The sequence below is a fragment of the Aplidium turbinatum genome, chromosome 10, assembly GCF_918807975.1.
Source record: "Aplidium turbinatum chromosome 10, kaAplTurb1.1, whole genome shotgun sequence".
Classification (NCBI taxonomy): Eukaryota; Metazoa; Chordata; class Ascidiacea; order Aplousobranchia; family Polyclinidae; genus Aplidium; species Aplidium turbinatum.
In genome coordinates, this window is record NC_137481.1 from 23,438,328 (window position 1) to 23,460,111 (window position 21,784).

General features: G+C 36.6%; 1 protein-coding gene across 7 annotated transcripts in view; it reads left to right on the forward strand.

The window, feature by feature from the left end:
* Positions 1–3,365: 3,365 nt before the first annotated feature.
* LOC145778038 (VWFA and cache domain-containing protein 1-like) overlaps positions 3,366–21,784 on the forward strand; it is a 30,395-nt gene continuing 11,976 nt past the window's right edge. For 3 of the 7 annotated variants that reach the window (XM_082589431.1, XM_082589437.1, XM_082589436.1), the window contains exons 1-18: positions 3,392–3,455; positions 3,570–3,644; positions 4,194–4,308; positions 4,784–4,956; positions 7,480–7,542; positions 8,118–8,279; positions 9,223–9,431; positions 10,430–10,589; positions 13,567–13,711; positions 15,206–15,271; positions 15,597–15,746; positions 16,358–16,413; positions 17,095–17,230; positions 17,755–17,904; positions 18,321–18,438; positions 20,067–20,178; positions 21,042–21,204; positions 21,561–21,697. In XM_082589431.1, the coding sequence (XP_082445557.1) occupies positions 4,813–4,956; positions 7,480–7,542; positions 8,118–8,279; positions 9,223–9,431; positions 10,430–10,589; positions 13,567–13,711; positions 15,206–15,271; positions 15,597–15,746; positions 16,358–16,413; positions 17,095–17,230; positions 17,755–17,904; positions 18,321–18,438; positions 20,067–20,178; positions 21,042–21,204; positions 21,561–21,697 (1,971 nt within the window). In that variant the 5' untranslated portion in view covers positions 3,392–3,455; positions 3,570–3,644; positions 4,194–4,308; positions 4,784–4,812. Of the gene's footprint in view, positions 3,456–3,569; positions 3,645–3,802; positions 3,824–4,193; positions 4,309–4,783; positions 4,957–7,479; positions 7,543–8,117; positions 8,280–8,643; positions 8,780–9,222; positions 9,432–10,429; positions 10,590–13,566; positions 13,712–15,205; positions 15,272–15,596; positions 15,747–16,357; positions 16,414–17,094; positions 17,231–17,754; positions 17,905–18,320; positions 18,439–20,066; positions 20,179–21,041; positions 21,205–21,560; positions 21,698–21,784 lie in introns of those variants that run through there. The other 4 variants (XM_082589433.1, XM_082589435.1, XM_082589434.1 and 1 more) reach the window with 4 other exon arrangements.

Here is a 21,784-nt window from a genome sequence, read left to right on the forward strand (position 1 = left end):
AGTAGACGTGCATATGTCATGATATCACTGTTCTAACCATAGAGAGCATAGAGAATAATTATATTGATTGATAGGTTACTCCACCGGTCACACGCAACCACACCCACACGTGCTGCACATCCATAATGGACTCAACAGAAAAGTTTGAAGATTGGATTAGATATAATCATGGCGTAGTAGGCTATATAATTAATCAAACTAGTGTGTATCAAATCAGTGAAATTTTTTTTGTAACTTCCCCTCTGATTTGCCGTTTTCGCTACCTTTTCAAAGAAATTTGGCTTTTAAAAGTGGGTGGGCCTGGCACACCCAGAAAATAAAATAGGTGAACCCATGGCCACCTAAAGATACGGCCTGATTTGTCACATTTTGCAGAAATTTCCAGGTTTTTCTAACTTTGGGCAAACGTTTAAATAAATTTTTCTAATAATTAGATTTTTTCGCTTTCTTTATTCTTTTCTACAGATGACACAATAGGTTTTAACATTCTCACATGTTGAAAAACAGGGAAAATTTGATTTCGAAGATTTTAGTCAGACTGTTAATTTTCAATAACAGTCTGATTTTGCGTTTTTCAACTTACTTTTTCTCATTTGCTACTGCTTCCCCAAGGCAACAAAAAAGTTTTATGTCATTAGGAAACCGCAAAAAGTAAAAACATCTCAAAAAATGTCAGTCAAGCACTAGCAGTAGCTGTAATCAAAATCTGCAAAATGTGACAAATCAGGCCGGATCTCCAGATCTCCAGGTGGCCATGGTGAACCCAGGCCCACGTGGTTCCTCCATCCCTGATCGCATGCACGTTTTAAACTTTTATAGTTTTGGCAGACCAAGAATGATTTGGACAACAAACATCACAAAATGGACAAAATTAAGTTATGAATGTGCAGTACGCACAGCTCATGGTCGAGAACAATGGTGCATTGTATCCAACCCTCCAGACGAGGAAGGAACAAAATGATGATGAGTTTTGTCACCTTTTCCTTTTGTTAGTTTTGTTCCCGTTCACTATTTGTAACTTTATCATTGCTGTTGTTTTCCGACAAAGAAAAATAAATTGAATTGAATTGAATTGGTTGATGCTGGGTCGATGACAAATCAAGAATTGCACAATCCAAACAGGCTTTTATCAAAATAGCCAAAATACTGAAATCAAACTCAATCTCACTAAGGCCTAAACAGTAAACACTACCGGTAGCCTACTGTAGAATAAGAATTTTGCAGGTGTAGGCTACGTTTGGTCAGTTCTGCTATATGGCTGTGAATCCTGGACTATATGCTCGCAGATAGAAATGAAGACTAACGGTGCAAAAATTTGGTTGATATGGAAAATGATGGAAATAAACTGAATTGATAAGATTACCAATGAAGAAATGTGGAGACGCTCTGGGTTTATTCCTGGCGTCCTGATAACAACTGTTCTAAAAAGAAAAAAGACATTCATCGAACATGTCTAGCGCAAACGCGGAATTGAAGATTTAATAATGATGGGGCAACTTTCTGGTTAGAGCCACCGGGGGCGTTCATGTAAGGAAAATTTTTAAATATCTTTTAACATGGACAAACCAGGATTTTGTAAATATCATAACAATAGATGATCGATCGTTGCGGAGAATCACGGTGGCCGACGCCTTATATTCAGATACAGCGATGACGATGATTAGGAATTTAAAAAAATCTTAGTGCTTTTATTACTATATTGTCAAATAAAACCTTTCTGCTTCTGTGAACCAGCCAAGCAAACTGTCCACTTAAAGCGGTTGACTGCATCGATCATAAGTATAGGCCTTGCTACTCACGCAACAAACAATTCACCAGCCTCTTTTTTTTAATCATAAATCGATTTCGCCATCACAGCATCTTCAGTGTGATTATTGATCATGTCCAATTATCACCAATAAGATTTTTTATTGACATACTACTGCACATTATTCAGAATGAGGATGCTGTGATGGCGAAATCGATTTATGATTAAAAAGTGAGGCAGGTGAACTGTTTGTTGCGTGAGTAACAAGGCTTAGGCCTACATTTTTATTATTATAAGTTGTATATACAGCGATGACGTATAGTTTAGGGTTACCATATTTGAAAAAGCAAAATTCCGGACAGTGCATGACTATTTTCATGAGACCATATATATGCGCTACCGAAATGCTAAAGCTACAAAAGTTGTACGATACTCATGCTAAAGCGCCAGCTACCGAAATGAAAAGTATTGTCTTCTGTCACGAGCAGAATCCCACACCAGGCAGGGTAAGCACTCTCTAAATATAGCTACGGACCGTCACTGAAAAAAATCTCAAGTTCAGAGTGAAAAATAATAATGAGAATTAGGTTGTGCCGAAAAAGGAAGAACAGCAATTACATGCTTAAAACAAATTAAAGACACGCTTGTAAGTCAAGTCACTACAAATTTACTCTTCCGACAATGCATATTTTTCTGAAGATCTAATTCTCTTCAATAGGGCCTTGTGTGATTTCAAAAACGAGAAAAATTCATTACAACACATATCTTTGAAATTATATTGAAGAGTCAATATGCCTTTCATAGTCGCAACGCTCAACTTGTTTCTTTCTTTAGTCCACTGACTTTGCATCAGTGAAAAGACTCTCTCTACATTGGCATTGTGGGGTGTAACAGCAAAGAAAAACTGTACAATCCTTAAAATTTCTGAGTGGCATGTGATGTTCTACTAAAAAATTTGTTCGAGTGAAATAATCACTGCAACGAACCGAATACCTGACGTAAAGTATGCTAAAAAAACAAATTATAAACCAAAAAAAAGAAAAAAAATAATAAACCAAATCGAAAAAAAATAAACCAAACGGTTGCAAAATAAACCAGATTTGGTTTTAAAAAGACTAAAATGGTAACACTGATTCTAAGTGGTAAACATCATTGATAAGGAAAACGCTCTGTTACATCATAATTCCGTACAACCTCGTAGTATGAAAAATGGACACGGTACGAAATAACAATGTTCTGGATTGGCAGTGTGCATAGTGTGATTGCAGATGAAGTAAAATGAGCTGGCTGAGCGAATTTTCTAGAAAAGAAAAGATACCAGCAAAGATAACGTCCAAGGCATAAATATCAAAGTAGAAACGTGTTGGACACCCCTAATTTACAGGCTTATTCCCGCAATTTTAATTCCCCAAAACGCCCATCGTAAAATTCCGGACATTTGAGCATTTTTTTAAATTCCTCCCGGACGCAAAATTTAAACCTAAATTCCGGACATGTCCGGAATATTCCGGACGGTATGGCAACCCTAGTATAGTTGTATATACCTTGTATATATATTATAATTAGATCTACTGTGGCGTCATAAACAAACTTGTTATAATGCAGTATACTAAATCTGACACAATTTGATGAAAGATGCGTTTGCAAAAAGAAAGCACCGCAGTAAGACCATCGAAAGTTTCAACTGTCTTGGATTTTCTGATTACAGGTAAATTTGTAGTTTCCAAACTCAGTGATTGAATTTTTCTTGTTAGGCATAGTCTGTTTTTTTTTTTATGTACCGTACCGTAATTTAAATTTCTGTTGCGTCATGTCATTTCAGTGGCATGAATTAAAATGGAACCTTCCAGTTCTTTTTATCAATCTAAGCCTCAGAGAGAGCAACTGTCCAGTTGACGTAAGATTTTGCTGCTCTGTTATGAAACTATAACTGCGTAGCCTAAAAGTGTTGAATCCATGTGTTGCCTAATGATGCAACTTAAGAACAGAGTGTAGCCACATCATTTCGAGGCTTCAAACATGTCATAGTTTATTTCAGATATCAGCTACAAAAAGATCAATAGCCTATCTCCTGTGGTGAGCTTCTACAGAAATTGTTGCATTACCGTTTTAAAACAATAGAAGCATAAACTTTTATATTAAGGCCTTAAATTTAAACAAAAAATACTGTTTTTTAGTCAAAAACGACTTCAAATGGTAAATTAAATAGATTTCTTACCGACTCTGTACTTCAAACAATGCAAATATGAATGTCGAGATGCTAAAATGAACGCGCTGAACCCAGTTACCAAGCTGGAAAGAAAATCTTAAGGGGTTGAAAGCAAAAACTATTCAGGGAGCAAATATTTTAGGGCTTAAAATAAAGAGATTGTTCAAAAATATAGCTACTAAATGCAGCTAAACATTTATGAAACGTCATTCAACATGTAATACAATGTCATTGCAGCGTTGTCGTAACATTGAAAACAATTTTTTGGAGGGGGAGGACAAGATACAATTTTGGGAGCGATTGGTACCTCAAAGCCCCTTGGCTATATGTCCCTGAATGAACTTTGACAAAGGTGCAATATAGTTTTTTTTCTTCTTTGAATGAATTGAATAACGCTTATTTTAAAACGAACGTCTGAGTAGACCGAGGCCTTTCAAAAACCAATAGCAAAGACGTTTGGAGGATAATTTTGGCCAGTCAACATTAAGGTGTGGAAGCCTTTCCATAAATGACAACTTTAAATAAAGCAATCAAATTCTAAAGAATATGCAGTTTTTCTATTTTCAGGCCTGCTGGAAACACTTCGGGCCTTAAAACTGATGTCAAGTTCAAAAGTGCCCACTGGATATTCAGTCAACGCTAATGAGAATAGACATGATATTTGTGTGGATGGTGGCAACAAACAACGCAGGCCAATCCAAATTTACTTAAATTTAATGTTTTTGTATAAACGACGAAAGGATTCGTTTTTAAAATGTGTAAGAAAAGTGTTAAAAACTTTTGGCAGATATCACCAAACGCTAAACGGAATTAATTTTTTGTAACAGGATTTAAATGAGAAATATAAGCAGTTGCAATGAAAGGTTTATCGATCTGGTTTGTTTTGGTTACGTATGGAATCGCATTGGTCCATCCGTATAAGATCACCATGGATCCAGAAATATTAAAGAACAAGCTTGAGGACTTGGGAGTCTATTCCTTGAAGACAAAAGAGATGCAGGTAAATTTTATCAACAACAATGTTGCAAATTTATCGATCACTTAAAAGTGTTTATATTTATCATTAAAAAAAGTTGTTTAATGTAACGCAAGATGAGTCTTGAAACTATACAAGTTTTGTAGGCACATCGGTTGTATAATCCCCAACTTTTTTAAGGAAAAGAGGATTTAAACCTTATCTCTCTTGTGATGTCACAATAATGAGTGCAAGCGAACTAAGGCACTAAAATCAAAAGATTCGTGTTCAGTTTTAGCTCAAATTAAGTTACCAAATATCCTATGTTAGCCATTGTGTCACTTATTTGTTTGATGTATCCAGGCTCACACCCGGTGGTTGAAGATTTAGAGCGGACGGGAAGGCAAGGAAGCCAATCTTCTTGACCACCTTCAGGCATGCCTTTAAGTACCTTACCAAAGACACAACCGCATGCTCTTGAGCGGTGTCAAACTGGCGCCCTTTGAAACGTCGTTCCAAGGCTCTCACCACTCGGCAACGCAGCCATTGTGTAACTGTATACACTAGGGTTACTCAACTAATCTTAACAAAGGTCCAGTTTGACAAGTTGAATATTTTTAGCGGTCCGGTAAATAAGTTATTTCACAAGCAACCACGAAAGTTAAACTATCTGTACCAAGCCACTTTTTAGGTAAAATGTACGGTAACTCGAATTGGATTTCAGAGAAAGTGTTGGGGAGTCTGGGAGTCGAAGCCCCCCCCCCCCCCCCCAGCAACTAGAATAATCACAGTAAAAATTGATCCTCCCAGCAGAAATCTGTTTAAAGAAGCCCTGAAACGTGGCAAATGAGGTTATTCTTCCAAAAGCTCAAGGTCCACCTTCAACACCCAGAAGGTCCGGATTCGGACCGCGTTCCGCCAGTTGAGTAGCCCTGGTATACACTATCCAGGGGAGACGAACCTTTTTGCGGTCGAGGGTCACTTTGTCAATTACACATGAGTTATCGGGCCACACAACTTTTTAATCGTAACCTACTATAAAATCTTTTAGAAGCGACTCAAGATATTATTCATGAAAAGTAACAAACTGCAGATGAAAGTAATAAAACCCACACAGTTGAAATTACCTTGCGCAGAATCGAAACATACAACAGTAAAAAATAAAAACAAATCAACTTAAACAAAAAGGATAGAGCAACAGTACTTGCACTGATAATGACGACAGTTTAATTTTCGAAATTTGTCAATTGTCAAATTGTTTTGCTGGCCGCACAAAATTCTTTGACGAGTCGCATGCGGCCCGCGGCCGTAGGTTCGTCACCTCTGCACTGTACAGTATGTTGCAAACTTGGCTATATATGTAATTGTTGGCTGCGTAGTCAAGTGGTAAGTTCGAATGGACGTGGGTTCGACACGGCTCCAGAGCACGCGGATTTGTCTCGGCGAAAGACACTTAATGGCAAGTCAAAATAAGGGAAGCAGCTGACTCGAAGAGTTTATGTCACTTCGCTGCTTTCTGTCGCCGGTTGTATCGCATCTGCGATCGCAGTGTATTGCAATGGTCGCAAATAAAAACACGATTATTATTATTCTAATAAATCTCGTGGCCTAGTTCAGCAACATTTTGCTTCATTAAAAACTAACCTTTAAATCAATAAGTTTAGTTCATTAGGTTTGCCTTTATTGTGGGTATTGAGATTCTAAATGTTAGGGGTCTTCAACGGCGATGGAAAGTAAATAAACATCAGACCAACTAAAGTACAATTGAATCAGTTTGTTATGTAAGCTATTATTGGTGATGTAGAATAGGTCTGACAAGTTGATATCAGAAAGAATATTATGGCTTTCTTTCAGATTCTTATTTTAAAGTAGCACACAAGTGCAAAAAACTTAACAATCTTCTTCGCAGCCAACTAAGCATTATAAGCGTGCAAAATTCCTGAATAACAGACAAAGATTTTCAGGGTGAAAATGTTGCTTGAAAACAGGTGCTTATGCAAAAATTTCCAGTTACGGTATATTTCTATGACAATTCCCTTTTTCCTGACCACTCTAGAAGTATTTATTTGCTGGTTTTGTTTTATTTCATACAACTTCTTTTGTTATAAACTTTATTAAAAAGCAGTGTCAAGATTAACGAAAATTTGACTTGCAAGTATTGAGGCGATAACAGGGCAAGGAAGGGCCATTGAAAGGATAATTTGGGCCCTGTACCAATGACATCATTGGGCCCCAAGTAAAAACACTTTTACGAAAAGCGCACTATATGTAAAGAAGATGCGGTAAATTGTTTCAGTTCCCAGGTCCCTTGAAAAAGTTATAAGCCCCAATAATCAGGGCTCGGGTCTAAAAGTACTCCTTGAACTCCCTTGTCAACGCTACTGCGTCAAGGACCACTGCTGTAAATAAATTAATCAAATGATCGTGTTCATAGATTTGTCTTCGCTTTAAGGAAGAACAAATTAACTCCAAGCTCTACAGTTGCTTCTAAACAATTACAAGCTCCTTCAAAGAATAGATCTATTAAACATTGTATGTATGAAGTAATGAAAATTGATGTCTTTTCAGGCTCATATGGATAAAATAAGCTTTCGAGATGTGAGAGCCATAGCTAAAGACTTGCTGAAAGAGGCAAGTTTAAACAAATTTTGTTTTGCTACTTAAATTCACTAAAGCTTTACAAAACCAGGCTTATTTAGTTCTAGATAGGCTATAATTTCTAATCTTCATCATGAATATGCCGTAAGGGTACAAGGCCCTGGAATGTAGCCCAAAAGCCAAACCACCTTATCGGTAAAATAAAATCTACAGCACGTTACATCTTTCTTGTCATTCGCATCAAAACTGTGGCCGGTTGGCTCAGTTCAGCGGTGTGTTCTTCACTGATACACGCATAATTTTCGATATTCCCCAGAAAATCTCTAATTCATATTAGAGTTGTTCGACTTCCTTTTTAAATACAACTTAATATAATCAGGTGCAGTGAGTGTGAGCACTATCTCGATTCTCTCCCGAAATCCGTTAGCCCCCTGCATTTCGTGATCGCTCTTAAAAATAGGTCACATTTAATTTAAGGTAGGCTACTAAAAGCAACTTGATGGCATTCCAAAATTTACTATCACAACCTTAATGACTGAAGACTTGGTTATAATTCTGATTTTCTGAATCTATTTGAATAAAAGATTTATTTTATGTTTCTAATTTAGTTGGTTGAATTTTTCGAAGAGGAATTTCGTAAAAGAGTGGTCATTGTAAAACGATTGAGAGCAGCCGTGGAAATCGCCCTCACAACTACTAACGAAGACAATTTGCAGCCATGCTGCACAAACGACTATCCCTATACTTTTGAAGCGAGATTCAGAACTAGGGTAATAATACTATCTAAAAAAGTTTTTATGCTTCGAAATAATTTGAGCCTATTGCATCATCTTCATGTTTTTCCATTCCCGATCACCACAGCAAAGAAACAATATCACTAGCCAGAACATAGCAGGAGTCTGAAAAAAAGATAAAAGCGACAAAACGCACATTAAAGTTTTAATGCTCGTGTGAGAAGTGATTTACTAAATCGGCTTATACAAGGATTTTGACACGGTCGCAACATCTTTTAACGTTTCAAAGAAATAACGCCGAAATATTTAGTCCGAGTTGCTGCCACTGCTTAAAAGTGATAAACGGAAGAGCCCTCTGGACTCTTGAAGAGACTAAAGAAGAAACGTTCAGATGAAGAAGAAGAAGAACGTACCAATTCAAAACCAAATATGCTTAACAAGACAATCTCAAACTTCATGAGAGCACGTGACTAATTTAACAAGCTTACTACGCGCATGCTGACCTACTAGAGTGGGCCGTGCTACACCGTTACTGGGTAATTTAAAGATGTTTTTTTTGGTTACGGAGTTGCTGTCTTTAAAAAGTAGAATTTCTGTATATTTTTAAAACAAAAATATTTAGGCCACTCCTCTATATTGCAGCTGTGTCTTTCTATCTCTTCTTAGTTTAAAACGTCCGCTTTACAGGACGGTGGAAGAAGTATTATCATTCTTCCTTCCGCGCGTTTGGTCTTTTAGAGTAAATCATGAACGTAACCATGAACTGCTTGGGGAGGCGATCGTACCACCACAAAATTTTATCATTCCCCTCCAAAACAAATACGTGTTAATAATATTACAACGCATTAATTCCATTATAATTCATGTTGAAGGAACGCTTGCCACCCCAACAGTTGTTTTTTCCCCTCAAAATTTTCTTTCTAGTTCCGTCACTGGAGTAAACGACTTTACTAGATTTGTATTGATTTTACGTTTTTAGGTTTCTTTGGATGCCCCATGTGAGGTATTTATACCAACATTACTCGGTATTAGCCACCATCTTAACAGATACTTCACAGAAATGTGCATTCAAAATCTGAAGGACCTTCCTTCTTTGAAGTGGCAATACTTTGCTAGTGAATTTGGTGTAACAACCGTGTATCCCGGACCAAGGCCTCCTAGCTGCGCTGGAAAAGATACGCGTTCTAAGTAAGTAATCAGCTTGACCTTTCAAGCTACCGAATGCCTATATTGTCTATGGATCAGCCAAATCACTTATTGTTTGAATTACCTATTCTTTAAGAAGAATCACTTATTGATTGAATCACTTATTGCTTCTTTTCTGAGAAGTTGAAGTGTTTCTTGATCTATTGAATAACATGGCTTTTGCATTTAGATTCAAGGTAATAGGCTATTCATAAAGAATGTAATATGTTTGTAGTGGTTTATCTGGTCTTCTTAGTAAAGTAAGCGAGTATGTGGCAAAGATAAAAAAAAAACTCTGGGTAAATTCTCAGGTGTGCCCTTGAGCAACGCACTTCAAAGATAGCTCTATTCCGTGGCACTCCGTGAATGGAATGAATTACAGACAATCATATAAGACATCACAGTTTTCGGTCTATCTTGGTTACCGAGCCTGCATCTTTGGTTCAAAACCTTTGTTAGTATGTAAAACTGTCAGGATTAAGCTCTCAATAAAGCTTTCCCAGTCCAAGCATTAAGCTTCGCGAGCAGAGGCTTTCTCTGTCCCAACTCCGAGGGCAAAGATTTCCATAATCAATGGCCTAATTCGTCTTCAGACTATAGCCTATTGTATAAAACCTTGAAACAATGATGACACGAAAAGTAGTAAAAAAGTAGATGATAGTTTGATTTATGGCAATACTGCGTGAACAGTTTTAGAAATAAATGTGGGCTAAAACTTTTAATATTCCTTTTTTATCTCGTTTAGACAAGTAAGCTAAAGCTAAGTGGAAACCTTTATCTGCATTTCCTCTTTGTTGTCTTCAAATCCAATCAGAAAGCCGATATTAAAATAATCCATATTTTACTCTCCACAACACGTATTAGATATTACCATTTACACTAATCCTACTCCAATACTGCAAACTCTACCACATTTTTGCCTCACATCTTATAAATGAATAAGAAGTCCTATTATGAACAGAGATTTCCTGGCCTAATAAACAAGTTGTTTTTCTTTAAAGATCTTGGTACGTGCAGGCTGTATCTCCTCAAACTAAAGAAATCGTGATTCTGATCGACAAGAGTGGTTCCATGTCCGAGACTCATCTTGGCGTTGCGAGGATGGACTTGGCAAAAGATGTGGCAAAAGTTATCGTGGGAACTTTAAGCCCAGATGACAAAGTAATAGCCTAGTGCAATAAAGATATAAACTTACCGCATGTTTCTGTGAGTTCAAGTAATCATTTCTTTGACGAGGATAAAAACACGTTTTATTATCGTCTCACATCAGTATCATCATGTTCAGCCTGTGGTAGCCCATTGCTGAGCGACGGCCTTCCCTTTTCTTGTCAATCCAGTCGATTGTGAGTTTTTGTGTTGTCTGTCAGTTGGTTGTTGCACATTCTTTGTCAATCTCGTCTCTCCGTATCATTTTTGGCTTTTACAAGGGTGTCGAAGATGTTCATTTATTAGTCCATGTGTTGTCCTAATATCTTGCTGGAATGATCTGCTCATGACCATTTTAGTTTTGTATGGTTATTATAATATTCTATTTAAATCTTCAATTGTATTTATCGTATTCTCATTGTTAATTGTATCATTGTATTCTTATTTAAATCGTTAATTGTAAGTGAAACTGAAATTGCAATTTTTAACCAGGATCTATTCGCAACTTTTTGTTTCGGGTTCGAAGTGAGCCAACTTCCTTCTTTCTTTTTGAAAGTCCAGTTTGATATTGCTGCTTTGCATTCTATGGTCGCTTCCAGTGTTTAGTTGATTAACAGCGTGACAATTTGAAAAATTTACGGTTAATTAGTAAGTATATCAAGTCTATTTCGTTGTGTATTTCATGGTCTGGATTTCTTGCCTTATTAAAATTAACTAAACATTGTGCTGCGTTTCACGAATATTCATTTTCGACAAGCTTTTGCTTTATAAGTTCCGGATTCTTCCTTGCATTGGAGCCTATTTATCGCTGGTGTGTGTACAGGTCATTGTTGCTGCTTATATTGCAACATTTCAAAAATCTCCTTATTTACTGAAATTTGTTGTTGCAAGATATCATTTGTTTGTTCTTTTTGAATAAATAGGCTGTCGGAATCGATTAAATTTCTAATTTTTCTATGAACAAGGTTTCGCGGAAAACGACACACAATGAGATAAAATTGATTTATAAGGTTGTTTCCCTTGCGGGTTGTGCATTCGTCTTTTCATAATTTGTTCTGAAATCCGTGTGGCCTTACAGGCTCATAGTTTTTCTCTGCGTTGCGTACAAATCTTCAGGCTGGAATTTCATAGAGCGCGTGTTTGCTTTATTGCATTACGTTGCATTCACATAATTTTGCGTCTATCAGTGCCGGTCTTTGGAGTGTGCAAACCTTGCGATCGCACAGGGCCCGCAATTTACTCAGAAAATGCAGTAATTTTGTCATTTCCAATGGAAAAATTCAACAAGTAAATTCAACAAAGGAATTAGCAACAAGAAAACATAGAGATTCAACGAGTGCAACCTATTTCGTCCCCTGAACATTTCTTACCCTGTTAAGATCGAGAAAAAACAACATAGCCAAGTCGCTGATCGGAGTTGCCGCAAACATTTCAAAATTTTTCGATCTTTTCAGGGGACCAAATAGGTCGAAATTTAATTTTGTTACACGATTTAAGGGTAGACTACGAAATCGGGGTACAAAGTTTTCAGGGGACGAAATAGGTTGCATCCAAACTCAACATAGAGACATAGCTTTATTTTCAAAAAATGCCAAAGAAAGCATGATCTCATTCTTTTGCTATGCCACCGGATAGCACCATTTTACAGTAATATTCACACCCAAAATTTTGTTGAACATGCTCTCAGAATGTCCCAAATTCAAATTAATTTTTCCAAATTTTTCGGGGAGGCCCCCCACACCCCCCGTCGCCGGTTGTCGCCTTCGGCGATCACGCCGCCACCATCCCCTCCCCTTTAAAAATACCTAGCTACGCTACTGAATAGGATCATTGTCATTGGGGCCCGCAAAGCATATTCCGCACAGAACCCGAAATACCCTAAGACCGGCACTGCGTCTATATCTGCGTTGTTGGTTTGTGCTGTGTGTAATTAATCAAAGTCAGGGCCATGTTTGCAGTCTAAAAGCTGCTGCAACGTCTAACGTTTTAATCTGAAGTATAAAAATTAGTAGGAGTCTTAACTCTAGATATGTAAGTTTCGATAAGTTATGGAACGAGTTAATTTTCAATTTGTAAGTTAAGTATCTTTCAAGAAGTTTCAACGTGCAGTCGAATGGAGAAAAGTAGTTTCAATAGTTTTCAAGATGAGCAGTAAGCTCCAACTGTAGCAACTTTCGTTATGGGCTTCAGTTTCAAGGTTTATTTCAATCAATTTTGTAATCTACTTGAATAAGGCTACATTTCGTCAGACCGGTTATTTATATGTTTCCTTGCATATTATTGCCGTTATAAAACCTGTGTTTGTTAGAGATTTGAAACGCTGGCAGGAATTTCGTTAAGATATTGTGCTGTGTCTTAGGGATTTGAAACGCCAACAGTAATTGTGCGTTCTCTTGCAATCAGCAGTTTGATACACATATACACGTAGTTTTACGTCTTCATAGCGTTGTGCATCTGCCGCATGCTGCATTGCTTGGAGGATTCTGACCACACTGAGTCTCCCTTAAATCAACCGTCCAGCGCGAAACTAAAATTATTATGGTTTTTCTCAGTCATTGGGTGGGTCTTATTTTCGACCAGTTCACCTCGGATTCTTTTGTTGAAAGTCACGGTGTCAGTTTAGTTATGGTTCTAATTTAATTTTATGTTCTGAATCATGATTTTGATTCAGTTCAATTCATTCTGTTTGTAATCAAGGCATTGTTTGGCTGCAACGTTTTCGATCTGGAAGTTTTTTTGTTTTTTTTTGCAATAAACTCACTAACAGATGATTGATGATAACCAAGGTATCATTCTCAGATCACCCCCACTACCATGCTGGTACTCGAAATGTTTCTGTAGTAGCTACAGCTAGGTATGGGCGGATGCTCCAGACAATTTGACGTCCGCTACATACAGTATAAAAATCAGTATCAAATATATAAAAATTAGTTTTGTTCCAAACAGCAAGAAAGACATTACTTACTCATAAAATGATGTACTTTATACCCAGGTGGCTGTTGTGGCTATGTCTGATAACCAAGAGACTTTGAGCGATTACAGTAAAAACAGAGACTGCTTTCGGACAATGATGGCTCAAGTAACTCCTCAAACTAAATCTGAGATTGGAAGATTTATAAATGGTCTTAATGCAAATGGTAAGTGAGGAAAAATAAAAACGATTGTAAACCGGTGTTTGACTTCAGCAGGCCATGGCCCTTGGGCATTTTTCTGTAGAGCAGTGATGTTCATAATCATGAGAGAAATCAAGGGCTATAGTCGAAGAGGCGCCCCTCCGCAATCGAAGGCATGCCTTTCAGTGTTTTGCCAAAGACACAGCCACGTGCTCTTGAGCAGTGTCAAACCGACACTACCTGTAGATTTAGTTGTACGAAAACTTATTTCGCAAAACGTATTTTATCTTCATTCGAAATTAATTTAACAGCATGGAACAAATAATCCTCGCTTAAAATGGAATTTCCTTTAAAGTAAAATCCATCTTTCGATTGCTAATTGAATGGAAGTGTCTATTACTTTTTACTATTTATGTCAGCTACGGTATAGCCTTATCTTTTTTATAGTAAGCTACCCAAGGTCCTAGATAGGTAAAATAACTTGCACAGTAGTTAAGCTTTTATTTCATATTTTCCTAATCTGTATTTATTGGTCTAAAAAGCTGACGTTTCATCTTCATTACGGCAATATTTTGGTAACTACATGTTTGAGCCAAAGTACAAACAAAACTACTCTCTAACCGCCAACATCTGCAGCCAAAACGTAGGTAAAAAAATATTGCGAGAAAAAGTTGAATAAGGAAAATCACGGTTGTGAAGTAGTAAGCATTTCTCAACATTTGAAGGCAGAGATAAAATCGTCCTGAAGCAGCGTTGCAAAAACAATGCTAAAAAGTCCGAGTTTTGTGAAAAGCAAAATAAAATTGCACAGGAAAAAAGTAACCTACTTTGTAGGGCGACAGGTTTTATGGTTGCCACAGGGATTTCTAGAACGACGGGATGAGGAACAATCTTCTCAGAGTAGAGTACCTTAAATAATTCCGAACTTGTATGCTGTAAATACGCTTGTGACTTTGCAATGATTTAAGGCTATAGTGTGTGTTGCAGCGTTGCCAAGTTTAAAAAGCTTGATAACATAATTTTGAACAAACTATTGAAAGTGATCTTCAATTTTGCAGAAGGCCAAATACAATATGATGACAATATAATAAAAGTAATTTGCGTTCTTCTGGTGACTATTTACTAGGTTACCTCCTGATGTTAAAGATGATAACTAGCTTTTGTATTTCCGACGTTTCGTCAGTCAGCACGACTGACTTTATCAAGGTGGCTAAAACAGGTTAACACAACCTGTTCAGCAACGATGGCACAACACAAAAACGTACTGATAAAATGAATAAAGTAAGCAGCAAGAATCAGAATTAAAACACGCAACAAGACACCTAGAGGTTAAACTGAATGCAGTGAATGCCTAAAACCAGTAGGCTGCTTTTCCATGATGACAATATGTTAAGACAAGCAAGCATAGAAAGCGAAGCCTACAGAGGTGGAAGTTTTCTTCGATATCGTAAAACTTCCACAAGATGGATTACTTGAAAAGAATGAACTTTACGATTTCTTGTTTATTTAACCTTTTAGGTGGAAGCTATTTCTCAAAAGCCTTGAATAAAAGCTTTGAATTCTTCCTCTCTGAGTACAATCCCAGTAAGTACGCTTACTTGAGATAGAAAATCATTACCATGTCGTCATAACACTATCAAGCCTCACCAGACACTTTAGAAAAAATACATAACTTATTGCATACGTGTAACAAGTCGAATACGCTAAAAAGGTTTTAGTGTAGGCTACATATGGGTGTTGGTGTCGCACATGAAGTAATTTCTATTAATGCTTTTTGTGATAATAAATCGTAAATTACTTGTATGTTTGCGCATTTTTTACTCTTCCGGTTTCCTTAGTGAAGAAACCAGTTTTTAATGTGAAGAAATCAATTCTTCTCTGATATAAGAAACAAATGTTCAACTTCCAGACACCACCACTGCGCGAGTGCTTCATTTCATTTCCGATGGCTTTCCAAATGACTCTCCAAAAGATATCCTCAAAATACTTCGCGAAAAGAACGCGCAGCTGGGAAACAGTGTCAGGGTTTTGACATACGGATTAGGGGAGCCCGAAGGAGGTAGTTGCCTTATTTTACAAAAAAATGTTTATCCAAATGCAAATTGATCAACAGTACTCTGGGAAAGCTACATAACCGAGCAGTGAAGGCTTCTGCTTGTCCCTCGAAAAATTCGTGGTTAGTGGTTATGGTGAAAGGTTTAAATCTTATCAACCGTAATACAGTAGGCTGCGATTGAGAGTAGGCTATAAACTAGTTCAGTGGCTGACCTGTTAGTTTGTGTCATTCCAGTTGCAACTGTTTTCCACAAGTTTCAGCTATTACTCATTTATTGTAGGCATACAAGATTATTTGTTGCTTTTGGAAATGTTTGTAATGCGAGTTTTTCACGGTCCCGATAGGCTATCAAGCAGGGCCGGATTTATCTGATGAGGGCCCGGGGCACTTTTAGATCGGGGGCCCCCCGATGCGAAAAACCACCTCTACGTCTACAGTAGCATTAATCCAGCACTGCACAGCATTTTGCAGAAATGTCAAAGGCTGAAAAAAAAATTAACACAAAATCACATTTTTTCCACGTAGGGAGGCCCTTTAAAAGTCGGGGGGCCCGGGGCACGTGCCCCCTCTGCTCCCCCTAAATCCGGGCCTGCTATCAAGTTTTCTTTGTGCAGATCAAAGAGACTGGATCTTGCCTAGAATTGCCACTGACAATCCAATCGTCTCAAAAGTAAGCTAATCTTAAACTACTTTAGTTTTTTTCAAATTAATTCTTTATTTGAATTATTATTTAGATGGAGTATCAAACGAGCTTTGATAAAAACGCTTTTGTGATGGATTGTGCTTCGTTTTGTCAAACGACAACGCTTTCACTCTATCCTAAGTTTTTGATTTTTCATTGTCGGAAATCTTTGAAAAAAGAACACAAAAAACACAAAATAAAAATTCACATAAAAACAGAACATTTTGGGATTAAAGTTTCTTGTTTCGACAATATGATTGTTGATTTTCAAAACAATTTTGATCTTAAAAGAAAACTGCCTGTCATTAGGCTATAAGTATAGACTACTGTAATGTGAAACTGAACCGTTACAGTGGAGAAATTTCTAATCATTCATTTTCATCTTAGCCTAATTGAAAAGTTATAAACAAAGTAATCTGTGACAACTAGACAAACATTTTCATTAAAAGAAATAAAGCATGGCGATTCTTAGGGATTCATAAGGTCAATTTTATTGCATCTAAATAATATATTAGCCTTAGTTGTCAAAAAAAAACTTAGATTTCCTTGCGATATGGTATTGTTTAGGTAAAAACTGTTGAAGCTGTATTACTCTTGCTAGTAGGCTACATTTAATTACTTATTGTTATTTGTTAGAGCATTTGCAAATGAAAATTTGTCATATTACAGCGAGGTGAATATTTTCCTGTTACGGATCCTATTCAACTTAGGAGTGAATTGTCGGCGACCTACAAGTTGTATGCTGCTAATACGAAAATCACGGAACCTACTTGGATAGTACCTTACTTGGATTCTGGTGGTGTAGGTGAGAATTTTCTTGGCAATTTAAACTTCAAAGCCACCATTTTCCGTTTCAGTTTTTGAGGTATCCTGGCCAAATGTATCTGCATGTTTCCTCAAATAAGACATCTTTGATTCTTTGTTATAATAATGTAGACTGTAGACTATAGGCTTGTTTGGCTGAACTAACTAGAGCAAACTTAGGAAGCTTTCTGGCATGGCTTCAGTTTAATCCTAGTTGACAATTCTATAGGATTGAGGAAAGAGATGCCCTGTTGGGTCAAAGTACAACAAGCAAAATCAAGCTAAAAAGATCAATCGTTGAATTTAACTGATAATTACTTAGCTGTTCATACATTTTGTTTGTGTTTTTAAATTAAGGAAATGAGAAGCTAAGTAAGGTAATATACTGTAGGGTTATTTGTAGACTAAGTTAACTCTTTATCAAGACTCGGTGTTATTTTGGATTTTAGTTGTCAACATTTTATTCTGCTTTGTTTGAAACCAAAGAAGTTTACAAATATAAACAGCAGAGTTTTGTTTTTCCAGGTCAACTGTTAACAGCAAGCCTTCCCGTCTATCTCAACGGCGAGTTGATGGGAATAGTTGCAGTGGACGTATCATTAGAAGATTTGTTGTCAAAGGCCAGATTCTTCAAGCCTAATGAATTCACTTATTCTTTTGTCATAGACGGAAGAGGTGATGTTTTGGTTTACTTATGTGCAAACAATCTGTGCAATGATTTTGCAGAGCAATTTTAAGGGAGCCAGATGTAAAAGTTTCAAGAAAAACAATCTTTATGCTTATTTGAAAATTTTATTATATGTCAATGATAAGAAATAATGATCTTAAGTCGTATGCATAATATTAGAAGATATAGAAAACAACTTTGACTTTGGTTGTTTAAAGCTGATGCAATGCAATGCTCATTCTTTAAAAAAAAAAAACATACATATACTTTATAAGAAAAAAATAGGTTGAATACTTTAACATATTAAAGTCCACCTTGTAGAGTACAAGTCAATTCAAAGAGAAACAAGAATTTATTTGCTAAACTTCCATGTTTGATCAACTACAGCATTAATAGTTTTCAAAGTGATCTTTTTGCCACACAGGTCTTCTTATCAACCACCCGTTGTTTCCATACGTTGAAGATAACAATTCATTGTTTGTCAGCGCTACAGCTTTTGAACGAGATCCGGAGTTTAAAGAAATAATGGATTCTATGCTAAGGTAAAAATTTCGTACTCATGATGCAACAATTCACATGACGTCACTTTGAATCCTTTAATTGCCATCAGCTCTTCAAAATCCTAAAATCTTGACAAATTGATGGTTTTTACCGTCAGTGAAACTCTGTTTCTTTTTCTGAAAAAATCATGTTGAAAATTTTTATCAGGGCTTTCATGGCCACCTGAAGATGCGGCCTGATTTGTCACATTTTGAAGATTTTGATTACGGCTACTGCTAGTGCTTGACTGATATTTTTTGAGATGTTTTTACTTTTTGCGGTTTCCTAATGACATAAAACTTTTTTGTTGCCTTGGGAAGCAGTAGCAAATGAGAAAAAGTAAGTTGAAAAACACAAAATCAGACTGTTATTGAAAATTAACAGTCTGACTAAAATCTTCGAAATCAAATTTTCTTTGCTTTTCAGCATGTGAGAATGTTAAAACCTATTGTGTCATCTGGGGAAAAGAATAAACAAAGCGTAAAGATCTAATTTTTAGAAAAATTTATTTAAACGTTTGCCCAAAGTTAGAAAAACCAGGAAATTTCTGCAAAATGTGACAAATCAGGCCGTATCTTTAGGTGACCATGGTGCTTTCTAATTTCAAGTTACAATGGTTTGAAGTAAAAAGGACTTAACAGCCTGAAAATAGCTTCAAAATTAAACTTTTTGAATTATAACGCAGAGTAATGCTAAACTAAACAAAGTTACGTTGGCTCATAAATATAAGGAATTTTTAGGCGTTTTTACATTTCAAAGTAGCTTATAATTGCACTAACATTAACATATATATAACCAGCATTGTCTAGCTACCTGAGACGAAATGTTGCCGTGGGGCGTTCTCATGGCGTTCTCACGTGGGGCGTTCTCACCCGGATGATGCCAGTAGGGCGTTCTCATAAAACCCGGTGTGGCTAAAGATAGGATTAAACTGATCTGAAGGTTGTATGTTTTGTCCATTGATTTGTCATAAGTGTCCTGTGAGAATGTTGATAGTCAAGTACCGTACTTTGTTTTTTTTTTCAGGTTGAGTATGATTTTAAACTCTTCAGCTAGTTCCTGTAATATTTTTAACGTGGCTTCAGATATTTTCTGGCATAGATTTCCCTTTTAAAAAACTATTTGTTGCACTTTGAAATTTTTTCAGTAGGCTTTGTAATCCATTACTGCTGTATTATAAACAAGTATGGAACTAAACTATCACCTGATGAGATGATGATGATACTAGATTGTTTTTATTTAAATAACACATGGCCTACTCATTGTAACAGGGCTTACCTCAGTGTAATTCACAATTTTCGCCAGTCGGCAAAAAGTTTACTTTTTAGAACAAAAGTACCTTTCTATGGCACCCGGATGATGCCATGTTCAATGCTCATGTTACGCATTTATTTTTGTGATAACTTATTTGGCAGCAGTAAACAGGATTTTTTTTGTTTCAAGGGTTTTGGACAAACACTCTCACAAAGTAGTAGGCTGCAGAGTTATCGTTTGACACTAGATTTCTAACTCTACTAGCCTACTCTTAACATGGTAAATTATCTCCGGTCTTTTACATCTTTTCCTAGTTTAAACACAGAATTCTGTTTATTGCGCTGAAAGTGATTTAAACTGGATGGCTATTTTTTAGGGGAGAAAAAGGCTCTAAAACTTTAAATTCAACAAAGACAATATCTCATGGAGATAGCAAGAGATACGGAGTTACTACAAAAGATGTTCAAGCACTCTACATTTGGCAAAGAGTAAGTCAACATCAAGGATCTCAGAGTTTTTCATACTGAAAGGAAAAATAGTTGAACAATTGTATTTGATTAAAAAAATCATTCTTGAAAGCGGCGTCGTAGCTTTTCTTTTATTGTAGAAATTCTTCATCGACTGAAAGCGACAGCTACAGGCATAAAAATTGAGTCATGTTTAATACATGGCCATTAGGCTACTTTTACTGATTGCAAGGCTTTAGCGAGTCTAGCATGCTTGCACGTGGACATTAAGGTTGTCTTCGCTGCCTTTCCATTCACAAAATCTATTGTACATTTTTCCCTACTGGGCAAAGCCTACGCTTTATAGAATTTAGATACGTTCAAAAATCAAAAAGAAAGTTTCATCTTATTAGCTAAAATGGCGAAACAATTCAATATAGCTGCTTGACACCATCCTAAACATCTAGCCCTGGTCACTGCCACTGCTCAAGAGTGGTAAAAGACCGAGTCGCTCAACCCTTGGAGTGACAAGGAAAACAAAGGTTCAAACGAAAAAGATTGTAGCATTTTTCGGCAAGTTTTTGTTCACATTGGATGGGGTACAAATGCATAAGAAATTCAATAGGTCTCTGTTTTTTTCACTTGGAGAACTAAAAGTGGTCACCATGGCTTGCGTGATTAACCGTCTGGTGATTAAATGTCTGTACCTAGATAGCTAACACCCTTTTGATTGTTGTCACTAAGTTAATGTGAAACTGTATCTTTCTGAACTTTAAAGAATTTAACATTAGTTGATGCTAAAAGAGGAAATCTCTGACGAGCATACTGTACAATGCCGTTAAACGTTTCACAGCAAGCATGAACACTCACCCTAAGCTTAAAAAATTTTGTTTTATTCTTTTAAGATTCCAAACACGACGTTTTCAGTCTGTGTTGTTGTTGTCGGAGATACCTACAAAGTCCTTGATCCCCAAGGAAACGTACCTCCTGGATCGTTCATTTATCATCGTTTTGATCTTGTCCCACCCAAACAAGTGTGCAAACATTTAAATTCTTACACAGCTAAAGGTCAATACGTTTACAAAATCGTTCGATTTCTCAGAATGTTTGTATTTAGATTAATGTACGGTATGCGAACTTGATAACAGGTGAAATGTTTCTCAGGTTCATTCCAGGCCTTATAGCAATGGCAAAGCTTATATGGACTTACAGTTTAGAAAGTAACAGTCTACTCTTAGCTGAGGCTCAAGTGATAACAATTTCATAAAAGGAGGAAATTTTCATGTAAATTTCAGTTGCATGAATAGATCTATAGCTTGACTTGTTTTTGCTGGTTTTTCACATCTCTGTCTCCAGATGTATTTTAAAGTCCTCAAGGGGTAGTTTCAAACACAAAAACACGCATTAAAAATCTCAGTTTTCAGAGAACAATTCCATTATGATCCCGTCGAGAGCGTTCGTCGACCCAACTTATTATTTCCGCCACAATTTCAATTCGAGAGACGTTGAACATATCAAGAATTACATGGAAGGATCTGGACCAAACGTGAATCATATCAAAGTGAGCATTTGGTGTTTTTGTATCTACCAGAAAAATCGTATCTTGAAGTGTTAGTTCTTAACTTTTTCAAAGTAAATTGTGCATTGG